Source organism: Prunus mume, linkage group LG3, assembly GCF_029339155.1.
Source record: "Prunus mume cultivar Tortuosa linkage group LG3, ASM2933915v1, whole genome shotgun sequence".
NCBI lineage: Eukaryota > Viridiplantae > Streptophyta > Magnoliopsida > Rosales > Rosaceae > Prunus > Prunus mume.
Genome location: NC_142700.1, coordinates 22,671,107 through 22,691,091, shown reverse-complemented (window position 1 = coordinate 22,691,091; position 19,985 = coordinate 22,671,107). Strand labels below are relative to the sequence as shown.

General features: G+C 39.3%; 1 protein-coding gene across 2 annotated transcripts; it reads left to right on the top strand.

Moving 5' to 3' along the window:
- The first annotated feature begins 15,875 nt into the window (after nucleotides 1-15,875).
- On the top strand, nucleotides 15,876-17,813 carry LOC103327012 (palmitoyl-monogalactosyldiacylglycerol delta-7 desaturase, chloroplastic-like). Of its 2 annotated transcripts, none has more exons than XM_089049324.1 (5): nucleotides 15,876-16,200; nucleotides 16,482-16,622; nucleotides 16,717-16,848; nucleotides 17,104-17,210; nucleotides 17,305-17,813. In XM_089049324.1, exons 1-5 carry the CDS (start codon nucleotides 15,913-15,915, stop codon nucleotides 17,522-17,524), a joined length of 888 nt encoding a protein of 295 aa, XP_088905450.1. In that variant the 5' UTR covers nucleotides 15,876-15,912; the 3' UTR covers nucleotides 17,525-17,813. The 2 variants fall into 2 exon arrangements, with proteins under 2 accessions (XP_088905450.1, XP_008227503.1); XM_008229281.3 differs by having other exon boundaries at nucleotides 16,717-16,860.
- The last annotated feature ends 2,172 nt before the right edge of the window (nucleotides 17,814-19,985 follow it).

Below are 19,985 nucleotides of genomic sequence, written 5' to 3'. Positions count from 1 at the left end.
GAAGAAGCTGGGAGAATGGGCGGAGGAATATGATGGAGAAGCAGATGGATTATGAAGGAGAGTTGGATCACGAGCGAGGCCTTTGGTGCGGTGGAGGACTTGTTACGTCTTGACCTAGGCATCAATATGGTGTTCATTACGCGAGAAAAGTTACAGGCGGTAGAGGGAGAAGAGCACTGCAGGCGGAGCGTATTTTCCCAAGAAAGTTTTGAATGCGAGGTTGGCGAAGCGGAAGAAATGCGAGCAGCAAACAAGCAATCCCGGGACAGAAGGAACAACCCACAAGGCGGCTCAGTCGACTTTGCTTCTCAAACCAACCAAAGAAATGGCAAACCACCTCAGACCCTTGTTTATAACAGCAAACTTTGGAGGTGTTCCTATCCCCAAAACTATGGTAGATGGAGGTGCAGCCATCAACCTTCTGCCTCACAGAATGCTGAGCAAAATGGGAGAACAGAAAAGGATTTAATTCCAACCCGCGGCTGACCGTCACCAATTTCGCAGGAGGCATCACCAAAACCCTTGGGATCCTGGATGTGGATGTTTTGGTAGGAAGCAAGAAGCTGAAGGTTGCATTCTTTGTGGTAGATACTACCTCTACCACTTACAATGCATTGCTTGGCAGAGACTGGATTCATCAGAGTCTCTGTGTTCCTTCCACTCTTCATCAATAGTTAGCTTTATGGAATGAAGAAGGCTACATGGAGATAATAGAGGCCGATCCACGGCCATTCCTACCTTCTGCCATGTGTTGTGAGGCAAGGTACTATCATGATGACCTTGGTCCTTTCACCTTCTTTGGAGTCAACCAGAACGGCCGCCCCCATGGTGTCACGGCCCAGAGGCTCATTGAAGAAGGTCTAACCAATTCTTTGGAGGATTGGAACAGACCTTTTGTTCTAAATTTCCAAAGCGCTGATGTTTAGTCCCAATCAACAAGAAAAGGATCGAGCTGCAACAATCCGGTCCATTACAAAAAGATTGTTGATATACTGGGAGGAAAGAAAGTTTTTTGCGCAGAATCCAGCCATCAATATGGCAGAATTCACTCATGAAAGCACGGAAAGCCAGGAGGAAGAGGAACTACAGGAGGAAGTGCTAGATTTTGCACCAGCCGCCTGGATGACTCTCTGCGGAGGTAGAAGATCCTTTGCAGGAAATAAACTTAGGAACAGGGGAGGATCCAAGGCCTACCTTTATCAGCGCACTATTGAAAGAACCACTTAAGAATGAACTCGTTGCACTTCTACAAGAGTTCAAAGATTGTTTTGCTTGGCATTATCATGAGATGCCAGGATTAGACAGGGAATTGGTAGAACACAAGCTGCCAATCAAAGAGGGATACCTTCAGTCAAGCAGGCCAGAAGAAGGATGTCCATGGACACAGAACTAAAAGTCAAAGAAGAAATAGAAAGGCTGCTCAAGGCAGGATTCATCAGGCCTACCATCTATGCTTTGATTGGCTAGCTAATATTGTACCCGATTCTAAAAGGAAAGCTGGGCGGTCAGAATCTGCGTGGATTACAGAAACCGAATGAAGCCTCTCCCAAGGATGAGTACCCTATGCCAATGGCAGACATGCTAGTAGATGGAGCTGCCCACAACCAGATGCTATCTTTTATGGATGGCAACGCAGGTTACAATCAGATCATGATGGCGAAGAAGACATCCACAAGACACCTTCATGTGTCCAGGGCATATAGGTGCTTTTGAATACACTGTAATGCCTTTTGGCTTGAGAAATGCAGGGGCTACCTATCAAAGGGCAATGAATTCTGTTTTCCACGATATGATAGGACATTCCTTGGAAGTTTATATTGATGATATTGTGATTAAATCACCAGAGGAGGAAAACCACGTGACAAATCTAAGAAGAGCATTCCTAAGAATGAGGCAACATAATCTGAAAATGAACCCAAAGAAGTGCATTTTTGGAGTTCAAGCGGGAAATTTCCTAGGATTCTTGGTCCACCAAAGAGGCATAGAGATCGACAAGAACAAAGCAAAATCCATCATAGAAGCTTTGCCGCCTAGGAACAAGAAGGAATTACAAAGTCTTTTAGGAAAAATTAATTTTTTAAGGAGATTTATATCCAATTCTGCAGGAAAGATCCAGCCTTTCTCTTCTTTGTTAAGATTGAAACAAGAACAAACCTTTAACTGGGAAGAACAGCACCAACAAGCTTTTGAGGAAATCAAGCATTACCTCTCAAATCCACCAGTTCTGTCCCCACCGAAGAGAGGCAGACCACTCAAGCTCTATATATCTGCGTCAGAAGTATCCATTGGAAGTTTATTGGTTCAGGATAATAAGGAAGGAAAGGAACAGGCGGTTTACTACCTAAGCGAACTCTATGAAGTGGAAAGAAAATATTCTGCAATTGAAAGACTTTGCCTAGCCTTGTACTTCACTGCTGTAAAGCTCAGACATTACATGCTGCCATACACCATCTATATCATTGCCAAAACAGATCTGATCAAATACATGCTAACAAGACCAATGCTAAGAGGGTGGAAAATGGACCTTGGCCTTGTGAATTTGCCTTGGATATGTTCTTGAGCCGTCAAAGGACAAGCTGTGGCAGACTTCCTAGCAGATCATCCCGGAGAGGAGATTGAAAATATGGACTCTTTAGACATAGCAAATGCAGATCTATTAACCAGAGCTCACACCTGCCTCAACAATCCTATCTACTCAGTTCATCTTGCACCTTGGAAGTTATACTTTGATGGATCAAAAACTGATATAACTTCAAGGGGCAGGAATTGTCTTGGAAGAACCACTTGGAATCGACATTGCTACTCTTTCCAATTGGATTTCCAATGCACCAACAACAGGGCAGAATATGAGGCCTTAATCATTGGCTTAAATCTGGTAGAACTAGGAATCCAATCTGTGGAAATTCTAGGAGATTCCATCTGGTTTTAAAACAAATTGCTGGGGAATACAAGTGCCTAAGCCCTTCTTTGGCTGTCTACTTGGTGGCACTAGGAATCTTTGTGAGAATTCAGAGAAGCCACTTGGGAACATATCCCAAGGAAGAAAATTTTGCAGCCAATGAATTGGCGCGGTGTATGAGCATACAAATGCCCGAAGGCGTGTACAAAGAATCATCAGTATAGGAAAGAAAAGCCTACCATACATTACGGCGGGGATGGAGATAAATGTCAACTCTGCCACAATCACTGAAGATGATTGGAGAAATCCTATCATGACCTATCTCGATATCAACTTTGCCCTCTGAGAAGAGAGTCAGAATCATGGCTTTAAACTACCTTATGTGGAATGAAGATTTGGTCCGAAAGAGTAAGGATGAGGTACTTTTAAGGTGCCTCGGAAAGAAAGAATACATGAAAGTTATGGGGGAAACCCATGAAGGAATCTGTGGAGCGCATCAAGGTGGGAGAAAAATGTGCTGGTTAATTAGGAGATATGGCTACTTCTGGCCAACCATGATGAAAGATTGCATTAACTATTCCAAGGGGTGTGAATCTTGTCAAAGACACGGCCCAGTCCAGAGGTTCCATCAGTTCCCATGAATCCAGTGGTAAAACCATGGCCCTTTAGAGGATGGGCAATGGATCTCATTGGTAAGATCTATCCAGCCAATAGCCAGCAGCACTGCTTTATCATTGTTGCCACAGACTACTTCACTAAGTGGGTGGAAGCCAAGGCTGTTAAATCCACTACATCTCAAGAGATCATCATTTTCATAAAAGAACAGATTATACAAAGATTTGGCATCCCAGAATCAATCACAACTGATAGAGGATCCTCTTTCATATCTAGAGAAATGCTGGACATGGCAGAGGCATTCAAAGTCAGACTGCTCTAGTCCACTCCTTATTATGCCCAAGCCAATGGACAGGCGGAGTCAAGCAACAAAGTGATCATCAACATTATCAGGAAAATGCTTGAGAAGAATCCAAAACAATGGCATGAGAAGCTGTCAGAGACTCTTTGGGCATATAGAACTTCAAAAAGAGAAGCAACTGGCATGACCCCTATGTGTTAACCTACGGCCATGATGCAATTCTACCTATGGAGATAGCCGTTCAGTCCCTCAGAATTGCTCACCAATATAACTTAGTAGGAGAGAACTACTCCCAGGCCATGCTGCTGGAATTGGAAGGATTGGATGCAGGCAGAATTGACACTCTCAACAAACTCCTGGCAGGAAAACAAGCTGTATCAAGGGCTTACAACAAAAGAGTCAAAAACAAGAGTTTTGAAGAAGGAGAGATAGTCTGGAAAGCGGTTCTGCCCCTTGGAACACATGTGGCTGGTTATGGAAAATGGTCACCTACATGGGAAGGCCCTTTCATAATCAACCAAATCCTTGGAATGGGGGCATATAGGTTACAAGATAGGGACGGAGAAATTCATACTGCCCCAATCAATGGCAAATGGTTAAAAAAGTTTTATCCAACCATGTGGGATTCACAGGCTGTACAAACAGACCCTGGGATAGACATAAGGCTACACTGAAGATCTTTTGATTCTTTTAAGATTACCTTTGTTCTAAAAATTATTTTAAGTTTGTTCCCTTCTGTACTTTTACTTCTACTTCTGATCCTGTTTATTTCGTCAATAGGAATCAAAAACTAGAATTGCAACAAAAATAAACTTTATTTAAAATAAAAAAAGTCATAGGGCTTTCCCCATGACAAGCTATTCATCAAGAAATAATAAGAAAAGCAAAATCAAAATCCTAATTTTCTGAGGGTCTCTTGCAGATTGGTCTTCTTGATAGAAAGTTCCTTTCGAAGCAGCACACCCTGATGAATTGAAGCCTCTACAATCTCCAGGGCTGGCCTAGAAGCTGCAACCATGTTCTGCACAAGGAAAGTGGCCTTGGTCTTAGAGCTCAATCCAGCCCGAGCACTGTCTGCACTTCCAGGCGCTCTGCCGGTGTTTTGAAGCTCCGCATAATCTGTTTCTCAATTTATCCGCATGATAGCTTTGGCTTCTTTATACCCCACAACCATCTGGTCGATTCGCATACCTTTGCAAAATCAGCCAAGTTGGCTTCATAGGTGGCCTTGCGAACTCGAGGTTTTGAAGGTAGGCTTGGATCTTCATGCAGCCGTGAAGGTTGAGCACATCCCTCGCCAAGGCAAGGCTCATCTCGAGGATAGGTTTTGGGGCCATGTTACATGCATGCGGCAGATCAGATCCTTCATCAGTGGTCAAAGACCTCCTTGTCCTCATCGGCTCTAGTTGATGGCTGCGGATCTTGATCTCTCCATTGCTTCTTCCACGCCTGGACCTTATTTTGCCAACAGGAGGTGAGCTTTTCAATTTGTCTAGGCTGGGCATCTAGGTCCATGGCTTCAAATTCTGCCCGGCTCGGGTCGACAAAAAAGCCGTGGCAAATGAACACAAGGGAATGAATAGGCATCTGCAGAAGGAAGCACAAGTAAAAAACAAGCAGAGACAGAAAAGAAGAAGATAAAAGTACAAAAAACACTCACAGCAACAATCGGAGGCTGCAAAGGGTGGTCCTCACCGCCAAGGTCACTTTTTGTGTTTCTACTGTAAAGATTTGAGGTCGAGAGGGACAAAGGGACAGAACAAAACCACAAAAGATGGGAAAAGAGAGTAAGGACAGAACTCACCATAAACCCGAGGCAGCGTGACCACTTCTACTACGGTTCCAGGAGCGGGAACCACTTGTTGCTGCTCCCGGGCTCTGATCCGGATTGTTCCGCTTGGTCCTCATTTGCTGGAGCAGCAGTAGAATGTTCCGCCTCTGGATCATCAAAGAGGGCCACCTCTGAGTTAGTTAGCCTTGTCCCTATATCTTCCTGCTGCTTCCGAGCCAAGGCAATGCTCTCCACTATCACCTCAGCAGGAATTTCCTCCTACAAATGCGAAGTCGAGCGAGTAAATCAAAGTGCAGCAGGAACAAATACTCCCAGATATAAATACAGACTCACCTCTTCTTCCACTGACTTGGCTTTTTCTTGAGGCCCCTCTCCTACTTCTTCTAGCTCTTCCAGCTCCTTTTCTTGCTCCACAGCTTCAAAAGCCTCTCTTAGATCGTCATCCGTGCGAAGTGGTGGTAAGGCCTTGATTCCTCAGGGACCACGTATTCTTCTACAAACTTCTTTCTAAGTCTTTTCGACTTAGTAAGAGGAGGAGAAGGACTTCCAACTGCAACAGAGAAAATAAGTCACAGTGAGCAGGATTATGAAGAACTCAAAAGGAAAGCTGTCAAAGAATACGGAGTCACGGTGGGCGGTTTCTTTTCTTTTTCTTTAACAGGAGAAGTGGCCTCAGCAGAGTCATTCTACTGATCTTCCTCCTCTTCTTCTTCTTCCTCTTCTCCATCCCGGAGGCAGCTCCAGATCCCAGCAATAGAATTAACTATCACAGAAGACAAAAGTCAAAGGTCGATCCAGTAGAGGAGTAGTAGGAGAAACTGAACAAACATCACAACTTACCAAACACCTCTCCACTTTGGGCTGGTTGGCTGCCTATATTCTTTATCAAAGAGGGATCTGAGTACAGACAGAAAAGATTAGCATCATCACTAAAAACAGAATGGGCAACAACAGACAGAATTGAGAGATTACCTTCTATAACTTGCATGTTGATGTCTTTAATGGTCTGCACCATGAATTTGTGAGTCTCTTCGTCTGTATGAACATTCCAATTGTCCCAGCCCTTAAAAAGGACTTGAAGTGCGGTGCTAGAAGCAGGCAGATCACGGAATCTGGCTTTCCACCAAGCATCAAACTCCGCAGAACTGCAGGAGTTCAATTCCCATGAAGGATAAAGGGCATCTGCACTATTGTTGATCTTATTCACTGCACACCTAGCATCTTTGTGGACCTCCAAGTCATCTGCGTCCCTCCAAGAAGAGCCCGATTACAGCTTCTGTATGACTTGAGGGGTATCATCTGAGGGCAGCCAAGTTGCCTTGCACAGAAGTTGGGATGGTAGACTTCCGCCCCTAAATGATAATTTGGAGGCTTTCCTCCTCCGTGAGGCAGATCTCTGGGTAAGGTCACACTCAGGAACTTCTTCCTAAAATCAGTTCGCGATTCTTCTTCTGGCTCCTTCTCAAGCAGACGATGTCCGGTTGAAACCAAGGATAGGTTCTCCCGATCACCACTTGCCCGCTGCGCTGCAACCTCTTGGTACAATGCCGAAGATCATCAGGTACTCATCAATTGACCGCTTGGGGACTTCTCACCGACATCAATGGTTGAGCCGAACACGATCCTCGGCGAGAACTACATCTGAAACCTTAACTCGGGAAAATAGACTGCGGCGGTCCGAATCATCGAAGGCACCGGGAGCGAGCCAGATTTGGCGGATACTCGGGGTGGCGGTATCGAGTTCTTGAATAGATGGGCTAGAAGCTGTAGGCCCAAGTCCAACATCGGTATGATTATGCGAGCTTCGCCAAATGTCTATACTCAAGCGAGCTGCAGAAGAGCGATTAGGCGAGAACAAACTGTTCACCAATACTGGAGAAACAACATATCTTCTGATCTTTGTCCTTCTCGGCACTAAATTTTCTGAGATAATTGGAGAAGGAGCAATTACAGTTGATCGGTGGGAAATATTGAATGGCAGCTGGCTTGCTGGTCCTTCTTCTGTGATAATCACCAAAGCATCATGAGTCTTCCATGAGGCCTAAAACCAAAAATCTGAGCCATGCCCAGCGAGTTGGAGCCATGGGGCCTATCGAAAATCAAAAGTATTCTTGGCGAATTCGAAACATAGAGCACGACAAGCGAGTTCTTATCCTGTTGATAGATTGCTGGATAGGAGTATGGCGTCATAAATTCCAGCCCGCTTCCAGTGAGCCCCAAATCGAGGAAGAAGTTTGTCAATCCAATCAGCCCACTTGTGGACTATTTCTCACTTCACTTTGGATGGGAACGAACGACTCAAATTCTTGCTAACCCAAGAATGAGAAGCCAGAGCAGAAGAGCTCTCGAAACATAGAGGGGCCTCAGCATCCTTCTTCATCAGCTCTGCCATCTCGGGAGGAACGGGGCCAAACCAGTGAGGCCCAGCACCAAGGTGTTTTCGAACAAATGGAGGACATTTTCATCTAGGTTTTTCTGGGCAAAAGGATGGAGCTTGCTCCTAACCTCTATCGCATGCTTATCAATCCCATGATAATATAGTGCGGAAGAGCTGGAACAGAGGAAGATTGAGCACGAGATTTCGTGGAAGACATTTCTCGGAATTATTCTTCTTTTTAGCAAAAGGAAAGTATCGAAAAGCTCAGGGGAAACGAAGTTTGAAAGTACTAGGTTTTCAGGTGAACAGGAACAATGGTTTTTGAAAGTCTTTTTCTTCTTTTAAAGAAGCCAGACGTGGGAAAGAGAAGAAGCGACATGGAGAAGACAAAGCGTCATCGATATTGACTAGCTAATAAAGGGCTAGTAATGGCGAAAAGCGTGCCACACGGGCACTAGATTAGTGGGGAAGCATGGCGGGCGTGGGATAGCGGAGGAATTTACCAGCGCCAATTTAATAACCATGTCAATTAAAGTGCAAACCGTTCAAAAGCGATTGGACTTAAGTATTTGGGCCTAAAATTGACACACCAGCCAGTGAAAATGAAGCCCAAAATCTAAGAAAAGCCCACCCAAAACACAGGCCTCACATTACCATTGAGATAGAAAGGAGGAAGCCCAGAAATATGAAACAACCCCACGTGACATCTCTGGGATGAAGGAAAGTCAACAATGGCAACTGTCATAAGAGAAGTGATTGAAAAGTTTATGCCATCAAGCTGTTCGAAAAAAGCCTTGAAAAAATCAGAAGATAAAAATCCCCCTTACATATACATATATATATATATATATTAAATCAGAGATCTTTTTCTACTCTACAGAGAGGGTAATTCTCCCAAAGAGATAAGTAAGCTACAAGCTCAGAGAGAGATAAGCAGGAAAGTAGGGAGCTGTCCAGAAATAACCATCACGGGTGAAATCTCACAAGGGGCAGTTGAAATTAAGGACGAGAGATTAGGTTCTTTCTCAAGAAAAACAGGGAAGTGATTGCCTATCTGTTGAAAGCCTACCTGCCAAAAGCTGATAAAATCCTACTTTCTTGCTTTCCATTTTAAAAGAGAAAAAAGGGGGGAGATATCTTCTGAAAGAGATTTGCCGCCCATTATTAATTTTCACTATAAATACAAAGATGAGTGAACAGGGTAAAGGACAACGAAAAATTCATCACCCAATCAAACAAAGATCCTACACAAGAAAACCGTCAAAAGACAAGTTCAAAATCAACCAACAAGCCCACTTGAATTTCAAGTGAAACCAGCTCCAGATCAGAATTCCCAAAATCCAGATTTAAGAAGCAAGTCATTCAAAATGAGATTTCTCTCGTTACAAATTTGGTTCAGCAAAAAACCAAAACAGGCAGGGTTTGAGTCTCCTCCAAATATGGAAAACCTCAACAAAATTCACAGTGCAGTCTCTAGCCCACTGAAGCCCTCAAAAACAGTCACTCATGCCCGTGCAGATTGAGAAAACTGCGTTCTGCCCACTCAAAAGCTTCACAAAAGCATGAGGTACATCAAAGCTCTGCCAGAATCAGCCTTTGGTATCGATTTACAAGTTGAAGCTTAGCAGTCAAGGTTGTCAACGGTCCAAGTCCAGCCCAAGCATTTCCAGTCCAGCCGGGCATCTCGATCCAGTCGGACGAACCTTCTATCTCGATGAAATAAAGTCCCTGTCCCTTCATCTTTCTCTAGCATAAGTATTCATTATATTTTTGTAAAAGCAGTTCCGCCTAAAAACAATTTAAATCCCATCAACCATTCTGGCCAAGGCAACCTCTTTATACTGAGATAAATTGTTAAAGTCCTCACCAGTCTGAGGCAGGAAAAGAACTTACTTGGGAGATATTCCTCACCCAAATTCACAATCGTTTGTTTGCAGAAATCAGTAACTTGGGACGCAAGTTATCCATTCCAAACTAAGTTTGCTAGAAATTTTGCTGGTAGTGGCACGCTCGCACACCAAAGAAAGCTGACTTGTTGACCAGTTTATGGTTCTCAAGGCAGTGGGGAACTTTGCCCTTCCATCATAGGAGTAAACACAAGAACGGATGAACATATATATATATATATATCTCTCTCTCTTTCTCTCTCTCTTTCTCTCTATAGCTTCACTCTCTCTCTGTCTCTCCCTATTTGCTCTCTCGCTCTCTCTTTTGAATCGCGAACCCTTCCCTCGATCCCGTATTTTAGGTATGTCTTCTCAACAGGTGCTTGCAACCTTAAAGCTCTATTGGATCGGCGACCTTGAAAAGGTAGGATTGATGGTTATTTTCTTAATATATATGGGATTATGTGAAATAGGTTTTGTTTTATTGCTTGGGATTCTGTTAAATTGGTTTTGGGTTTAATTGCTTTCGTTAGGTTTTTTGAATCTTCATGCTCGTCCATCTGGGTTTGACCAATTGCATTTAGATTGATCTGGATATGTGAATCTAGAAATCTGGAAACTTAGGATTTCCGGTTTGATGTAGTGGATGCTGTTGCGTTCATGTTATTTTGCAGTCGTATTGTTGTTATGTGCTGTTATATTGCTGTTATATTGTGGTTATATTGCCTTTATATTGTTGTTGTATTGCCTTCTTATTAATTGGTTATTGTGGTTGTACTGTGGTAATGAAATGTTATTTTGTCATGGTCAGAAATGGAGACAATTGTTATTCTGGTTTGCTACAATGGAAAATGGGTAACCTCAAAGAAGATGTGCAAATACGAAGGGGGTGACTCAAAAGGCTTAATAGTTCCACGGACCATCACATTTGCTGAACTGTTGGGTTGTGTGCATCAGATTGGTAATACAAATTTGGTATTTTCCCAAATTTCCAATTTTATATGCAGTGCTTTGTATTTGTTTTTCGGCCATATCACGTTTCTATATTTTCGTTGTTCTTCAGATTTTGTCATTTTCAATCTTTCTGTGATTTGAATATATTCGGAAATTGGGCATTTCCCAGTAAGGTAATTTTCCGATTTTCCAATTTGGCAATTTCGTTTTCTATGTTTTTAAAATTTCCAAAAATTGCTTAGTTACATAATCCATTTTTGGCCTGAAATCCAATTTTATTGCTATTATTGTAATGCTCTAATCTAAATTATTGCCAATGAGTAAATGATGTACATTTCAATCCAATCAATTTAATGCACTTTAAAAAAAAAAAGTGCAATCCAATCAATCAATCTAATGCTCTAAATTACAGCTTCTGTAAACCCATTTTCTCTGTACTTTTCAAAAAAAAAGTAATCAACTCTTTCACTTTACCAATAGCAACATCAATAAGTATGTCTTCAGATTGTAAGTTTTTGCTAACTACATTAACAACACCTAATATATCATACCAAATCACCATCCTCAATAAGAACTCAAAATTTCCAATACCAAATCACCGTCACTTTCTGCTAGCTGAAGTAAGAATTTGTCTACAGGAACTCAACAAAACCCATATTGCCCTGATTCCCAAAGTCCCTAACCCAAAGGGAGGATGATTAAAGATAATGTCCTTCGAACAGGGGAACACTGGTCAATTCAGGGCCATTAGCCTGTGTAACAATTCTTGCAAAATCCTATCTACCACAGGCAAAGGAAATCTATCATTTCTTTCTTTTATTAGACCTTTAATTAAAAAAAAAAAAAGTGCAAAAGCTTCTCTTAAATCCGGAGCTTGGAATTTTATTGCTCTTATACTTTCAATACGACTTTCCCAACGTGTAACTGACAACGATTTTAGAGTTAAGTGTTTAACACTATCTTTCAATATCTTCCACAGCTTTGTAGAATTAGCAAATAATGTATAAATATGTTGTATGACTCCAAAAAAGTCTTTTGCTTTTCCACATAAGTTTGCAATATCACAAAGTGTTAAGTTAAGTCTATGACAACCACAAGGTGTGTACAATGCTCCAGGATTTACATCCAAATGTTTTCTTTGGACACCTTGGTATTTCCTACTCATATTTGATCCATTGTCATAGCCTTGTCCTCTCACATTATCAATATCAAGCTTGAGTTTTCACAACACCTTCTGCAACTCTTCATAAAGTCCTTGTCTTGTTGTATCATTCACAATCAAAAATTACAAAAAGAATTCTTCAACCTTTATTGGATTAGTAGGGACATCCACACATGTTACTATCAAACTCATTTGTTCTTGGTTGCTACCATCTGGAGTACAATAAAAAATCAAAGAAAAATACTAAGCTTCTTCAATCTTTTTATTGCTTGCACTTTTGAGTTCAGAAGCTAACAAAAGTATCAATTCATTTTAAATCTTATGACTAAGATAATGATAATGAGTCTCTCTATCATCCATATGTTATGAGAGAGATGTATATCAGACTGTATAGAAGACACCTCGAGTGTTCCCCGTGAGTACAATATCATCAATATTAGAGAGGCCAATCTAGTGGCCCATAGATGAGCTCTCGCTTTGCTTTATCATTGGATGTTGAATCCGTTTGGTATTGGTAGGGCCGGTTCATTAATTTTGGAGGCCATGAGCGTAAATAAAAGTTTGGACCTTTTTATGTTCAACACTTCAACTCATTTTGAACAAAAATACAAATAAAATCCAAGCTTACGTTCTAGGTTTGTTAGTTTAAGTGAAAAATGCCCACTATATGAAAATAAATAAAAATGCTCATTACATTTCAGAATAAAGTATCAATAACACACATAAAATGTCATTTTTGCTACTATATTCTTGGTAAAAAAGATTTAATAGGAAGCCCCATTTTTTGTAGGGGCCCTGTGTCCAATCCGTACACTTTGTAGTCCAGGCCTAGGTATCGGGACCCTTATGATATAATTGGGCATGTGCTCTTTCCGTATCTTTCGGTTCTACAAGATTGTTTCTTGAAAAATAAATAAAAAAACCAAAAAAATAGTGTCATCACATTATTTTGTGAACCTACCTTGTACTTACTCAGGAAAATAAATAAATGAAACTTTAAACCAACGTTTCACATATTTTCGAAGGAGGATAAAAATCAGCGGTACTACTCACTGACAGCCCATCCTGACAGCCCTGCGTGGTATTAATGTATGTATTTAATTTCCAAGCTTCTTCACGGTTATGAAGACGACCATATAAATACATGTGTAGCTACTCAACCATAAGCAGATAACCCTTTGATTACGAAAAATAAAACGACCATATCAGATCCATACCTATGGATTTTACATCTTCGCTATATATTATCATTGTCATTCTCAAGAAAAAATAAAGAAGAGGGAAATTCACACGCATAGGTGCCATGGAGACTTAACTTCAAGACCACTTAACTGAAAAAAAAGGTCTAAGTCAATTTAACGAAACACTCCATTGGTACCCAAAACTAATAATAATAATGAACCCGCAATAAAAATAAAAAAAAAGGATGGCCAAAAATAAATTCAGACATGCTATAATTGCCAGAAAGATGCTGGAAAACCAAAGAAAAAATTAAAAATGGACATGCGATTTAATGACTCAGATTAATCTTTAACATAAAACCATTAATGGAGACTCTACCAAAGAAATAAGGGATCAAGTAGCTAACCAAAAGTAGCACTTTCACACGTTTACACTCCAGCTCTAATGTGACGGCCATGAAAAATTTGTCATACGTCAGAAATTTATGGTGCACCCCCACACCAGAAATGAATCATTTTTCTGACTGGAGAAGTTATCACAATTGTGATTTTTTTCTGTTGTGGCTGTTGGTAGCCTTCCTTTTTTCTCTAGCTGTTGGTAGCCTTGTTGTTGTCTGTTTGTGGCTGTTGATCATGGGTGGGTATCGAGACCGAAAAATCATAACACCAAGCCACACCGGATGGAAAAAAGGGAAAAGAAACTGTGTTGACTAAAAAGTCAACAAACATGCACGAAATGGATCGGACCGATTTAAATCGATTCTAGTGCCAATTTCACACTTTACAAAACCGCACCGGACCGGACCAGACGAGCTGCATTTTTTTTATTTAAAAAAAAGTTATTTAATTCCAATGCTAAATTTCTAATCCCATAACTAATATTTCTCCAAGTTCAACTTTTAAGCACCTTTCTTTTCTAGGCACAATCATCTCTCTTTGCATGAAATTGGATCATTTGTGAATTTTTAATCCCACAAAATACAATTTTAGTTGAATTTGTTTTTTAAATTTTTTTTTGGAAAAATATATAACAAAATATCTTGTATGAAACCTGAAAAATTAAAAACCGCACCGGAATACGGTTTTATAAATGTTTTTACCAAAACTGGACCGAACTGCACTGGTTGAATAATACTTATTCTAATTTTGGTGTGAGGTGAAAATCGAACTAGACCAAACTGCACCCACCCCTACTATTGGTAGCCTTGCTCTCTATTGTACTTCTCTTTCGATTGGAATGAAAGTGCTCTTGACACCAAAAACAAAAAACAAAAACTTGGGTGGTGGTACTTATTAGGTCATTGTCCAAAACAGGTCATTCTACTATGTCTAGTATTTAATAAGATTTCTTTTTCCAAGTAGTTCGTTTGATATAGGTAGGTGATAGTAAAATAACCTTTTTAAATCATTTCAAAATGGCATGATTGACATGTACTCTCTTTGGTTGATAATTCCTGCTTTACTTGCCTGGAAAAATATCTAGTTGAAAATATTCTTTTCAATGTTTCATCTCTTACTTCTTGTTTTGGTAAAGATGAACTTTCATAAACAAAGACCAAAGAGAGGCCAAAGACACACCGACACTACACAACCAGTCAACGGCAGCTATTGAAAATGCGTTTCGATGAGAAACTTTGATAGTACATGAAATTTCAAAATGAAGAAAATTTAAAAGATGGAATAGCATATAAGAGCATCTGCAATAATTAGGATCAATGAATTTTATTACATGATATTGAACTAAACCAGTAAAATTTCACTTGCAATAGAGGGTGCTATGTGATGAACTCTCTATTGCAATTGCAGTAGGCTAACCATGGAACCAATATGCCAATAAAAAAAATATAAAAAATACAGCAATTTATGCATTATGTTGTTAAGAACATCCATAACGGTTGTTCAATAGTTCAATGCAATAGAAAAAATACATCAATTAATAATTTTTTTTCAAATATTTTCAAAACTAGTCTCTTTTTAAAGATCTCTTTGAGAATATTGCAATGGTACCATTTTTAGTGTTATTAAATTTATCTCATATATTTGTAGTGTGCTTTATATATATCCTCACTAAATACTCCTAGAAATTTATGGACTTCTTAAAAATGTATATTAAATTAGTAGGAAACACCACCTATTATATTAACTTTTTTTATTACCAACTAATGTTCTTGGTCTAGTGACACTAGTATTCACTTTGTTGGAGGAGGGTCTCTTAAGTTCAAATCTCATCGACAAAAATTGTTTAATAAAAAAACTAATTAACGCGACGTACTAATTTTTTTGTGAATGAAATGTGACACATTATATGATAATTGCTTATTGGGTCTAAGTATCATAACATCATTAGTCCTAAATATCATGTGTCTAGTATTATTGAGAAATGTATGAGGTTTAAAGTGGAAGATAAGTTACAATTTTCCTTATGATCCTAATACCGCGACACATGGTGTCACTAATTCATCCATCTAATTTCTCATATTCATTTAAATAGTTTAGTTAAATCCTTTTTCAAATCCATCCACCAACACAATTCCTAATAATGGTCAAAACTGTGGTATTAAATTGGTTCAGCATTTACCTACCCTATCCTGACAAAAGAAGCTGTATTAATTAAATTACTTTACTGTAAGGAACAGGCAACCAACTTTTTCTAATATCACGTACGTCCATTATTTATAGTTGGTATAAATAAGCTTCTGCATCTAGTTTACAACTTGTGCAGTGCAGATATTTGAAAGAGGATCGATGGGGCTTTTGGTTAATATTGTGATGAGGCCCTGCCTAGAATTTTGGGGAAGGAAATGGAATTCACTAGACATAGCCACTGCAGTTGTGTTTTTCATTCTGCATTGCCTTTGTGTGATAGCGCCGTTTCATTTCACGTGGCCTGCGTTTTGGGTGGCCTGTGCTCTCTATCTTGTGACGGGTTTAGGAGTGACTTTGTCTTTCCATAGAAATCTTGCTCACAAGAGTTTTCGTCTTCCGAAATGGCTCGAGTACTTGTTTGCTTACTTCGGGGTTCTCTCACTTCAGGTATGTGAATTTTAACGTTGAGCAACATAATTTTGCTTCATTTTTTGTTCTCATTTTTTTGGCTATTTTTATCTGATTTGACATGTATAAGCAGTAGATTGATTATTCTAAATACATGAGAAGTACATGTTGGCTATAGCTGATGTGATCCCTGCTCTGTACCCGAGTTCGAATCTCCCTTCTTATACTTTAGATTAGATTAAAGTACATTATCTCTTGTATAAAAAAAGAAAAAAAACATTACAAGTACGGGTTTGTGTTTTGCTTTTTTGGTTTTGCAGGGAAGTCCAATAGAATGGGTCAGCTCACACCGATATCATCACCAGTTTACTGATACTGAGAAAGATGTTCATAGTCCTCGTCAAGGATTTTGGTTTAGTCACATGGGTTGGATCCTCGATAGCGGCTCTCGGTTTGGAAAAGTAAAAATACCAAACCCAACTCTCTCTCTTTCTAGAACAAATATATTTGCTTACACTATAATTTTGTTCAAGTTCTAAATGGAAACTTTTGCAGTATGGAGGACTGAAGAACGTTGAAGATTTGAAAAGGCAACCCTTCTATATGTTTCTTCATCGTACTTATCTTCTGCATTCAGTTGTTCTACTTGGAAGTTTACTATATGCCGCCGGTGGAGTTCCCTTCTTGGTATGGGGGATGGTGAGATTTCTTCCTTTCTTTCTTTATTTATTTTTAAAAATAAAAGGCCATAAATGTTCCAACCATATTAAGGTTTTCTTGGTGGCTTTTACCAAACCATTGGAATATTTGATTGACGTAAAGATTAAATAGTCATGAACCATACATCAATCCAATATTCAAGGTGTAGGCCTCGGTGTCGTTAGAAGTGGATTTCTGACTCGTCTCTTTAAAATTTAACATAAATTTCTTTTTACATTGCAGGGGGTAAGGATGGTATGCGTTTTCCACAGTACTTTGTTAGTAAATTCAGCTGGTCACTTGTGGGGTAAACAAGTATATCACACTGGTGATATGTCAAGGAACAATTGGTACATTTTGAATAAATATGAAAATTGGGATATTATTAAACGTTCTTCTTCATGATGAGGGATATTAAATAATTTTTTGCGATTGTACGTTTAGGTGGTTGGGTTTGTTTGCACTTGGAGAAGGATGGCACAACAATCATCATGCTTTTGATTATTCCGCTCGACAAGGTTTTGAATGGTGGCAAATTGACTTGACTTGGTATGTAATAAGATTTTTCCAACTCCTTGGATTGGCAACAGATGTAAAAACACCAACTGAGTCTCAAAAGCGACGAAAGGCTTTAACCAGTCAAATGATGGATACTTCACAGTAACTTGAAAGAGTTTGAGACATAGCTTGGCCTACCAGTGCCTGTCCTTCACTGTCGGTCGACTAGGCTTGCTGACTTTCTGAATATGTTACCTTGGTTTTATGTTTCAAAGCAAAGTAGGATTTGCAGAAATACCTTATAGTATTTTAGATTTTCTAGTACTTTCCAATATTGTATTGTTTTGCTTGTCCTTGGTGCTCAAGTTTTCTAACCCAATACACATGGGTTATTGGAAACGGTTTAAGGAGGTGGATGATTTACCTAATGAAATTGTGAGGGCTTTCTCCAAAAATGCTATACTTTTGGTTATATATTCTGACACTATTCACATAAAGCAGCGAACATAAATGATTCTCAGTCATGACTACTCCCTGGTTTACAATATTACTAATATAAGTATCAACTTGGAGTGACCCCGATTCATAATCTCTTTAATTCTAAGCTAATAAAAATATATTATTAGAAGAAATTATAGAATGATACGGTATTACCATGTTAGCTCGTAGGGATAGACCAGGATTTCAAAAGATCATGGGCTAAATTTATCTTATGTACAAACCTATAGAAAATTTGATGGTACGAGTGCATTTCATTGATAGCAAACCCCCAAAATGCAGAGTACATATAGATAGAAACTAGCAAGGAAAAAAAAGACAACAACAAGAAATAAACATGCAATGCAAAATGCAAATACAAATAATACTTATATAAGTTGCACTATTCGAGTCTTCACAGAGTTAAAATCATTAATTATTGATTCACTATCTATATTATTAGTAAATTCTCTTTCAATATGAAGTAACATACAATCAGCAAGAAACTCATCACTTATCTTGTTCCGAATTTGATTTTTAATAAGTCTCATACATGAAAATGCTCATTCTTTTGTTGTTGTAGACACAGGAAGAGTTAGCACCAAACAGATCAATCTATCAATCAAGTAGTATAGAATGTCAACTCAATTGTAAATCCCTAATTATACTTCATAAACCCTAAACAATCTCTAAAATTTCAACGTCAACAGATTTAAAGAAGAAAATTAAAGAAAATGAAGGATTGAAGATTACCTTAGTTTGCTTTAAGTAAGTCTTCAAGAACATGGGTGGTCTTTGGCATGCAGCAGCAGCGACATGGAATTTTGATTTTCTCTTTGGTCGAAGTCTCGAAGAGCAGGGGTTGGGTAACTCAGCAAGAGAGAATTAAATTATATTAGTTTGTATTAGGGGTGGTCCCGTGTGGTGCGGGGTTAGTTTGTGTTCTGTATTTTTTTTAATTGGTGTGACATGTGGGGTATCAAGTATGTCTGTTAACTAATGGTATCTGGATGAGGTACGGTGATCACGTGGGCTATGGGATTATTTTAGGCCACAAAATTTACAAATTTCTCAGCTACATCCTCTCTATAGAAACCAGATTTTTGGTTTAAACAGCCGGAAGAGAAAGCAGCTGAGACTTTGATATCTTTCTCAAGACCCCACCTTGTAAGAGAGTGATAAATGTTCTTGAGTGCTGGTAGGACCAAACCCAAGTTGTGCTCTTGCTCTTTCAGGCACAGAACAGTGTTGCCGACGACAATGGTGGTTATGGGAGTGGCAGATGTCTTAAGTTTTTGCAAGCTGAATTTAATTCTTATCTTTAAAATTAAAAAAATTTGAAAAAAAAAAAACAAACAGACAAACAAACACCTCTCTACAACGCCCCACCCCAACTGCCTGCCATAGAAATCTATCAGAAGATTTTAGACTTCTTGACCTTCAAAATTGTATGTTCTTGGCCTTGCAGGACCATAAAGGGTTCAACATATCCCTTAAAACCATAAACTCACCTCCTTATGGATCCTCAATATATTTTGTTGAATCCTAGATTGAGAGAGACCGAGGTGTAATTATTAGGTCTGCTAGATTCTCAAGCATCCTTTTCATGTTTAAGGTTGTATTGAGAAATTGAGGTGAAGAAATATGAAATATGGGAATAAACAAAGATGAGCGACATCCATGGCAGGCAATGACGGTAGAGGGCATTGTCCGCGAGAAATGTGGTTGTTAATTAGGGCTGCTCCTTTTTCCTTTCCATTTTCAAGTTCTTTTATTTTTTAAGTTGAAAATGTAAAATAGATTTTTAAATCCAGCTGTATAAAGAGTTTTTATTTTTATTTTATAATAATATAATATGTAGCAAATTTTGAATGAGAGTATCACGAGGTGACGTTGTGATACCGTACCATTATATAATTTCTCCAATCATGACTACTCCCTTGTTTACAATATTACTAATATAAGGAATACCACCTTGGAGCGACCCATGCTCACCCCGATTCATATTTTCTCCAATTCTAAGTTAGTAAACATGTCATTAGAAGAATCAAAAGTTAGGCAAGGCGCTTATAAAATCATTTATTAAGATTCTTGATAACTGATATTGGAGGAATGAGGTTCATTCTTGAGGTGGGTGGTGTTCACTAGAA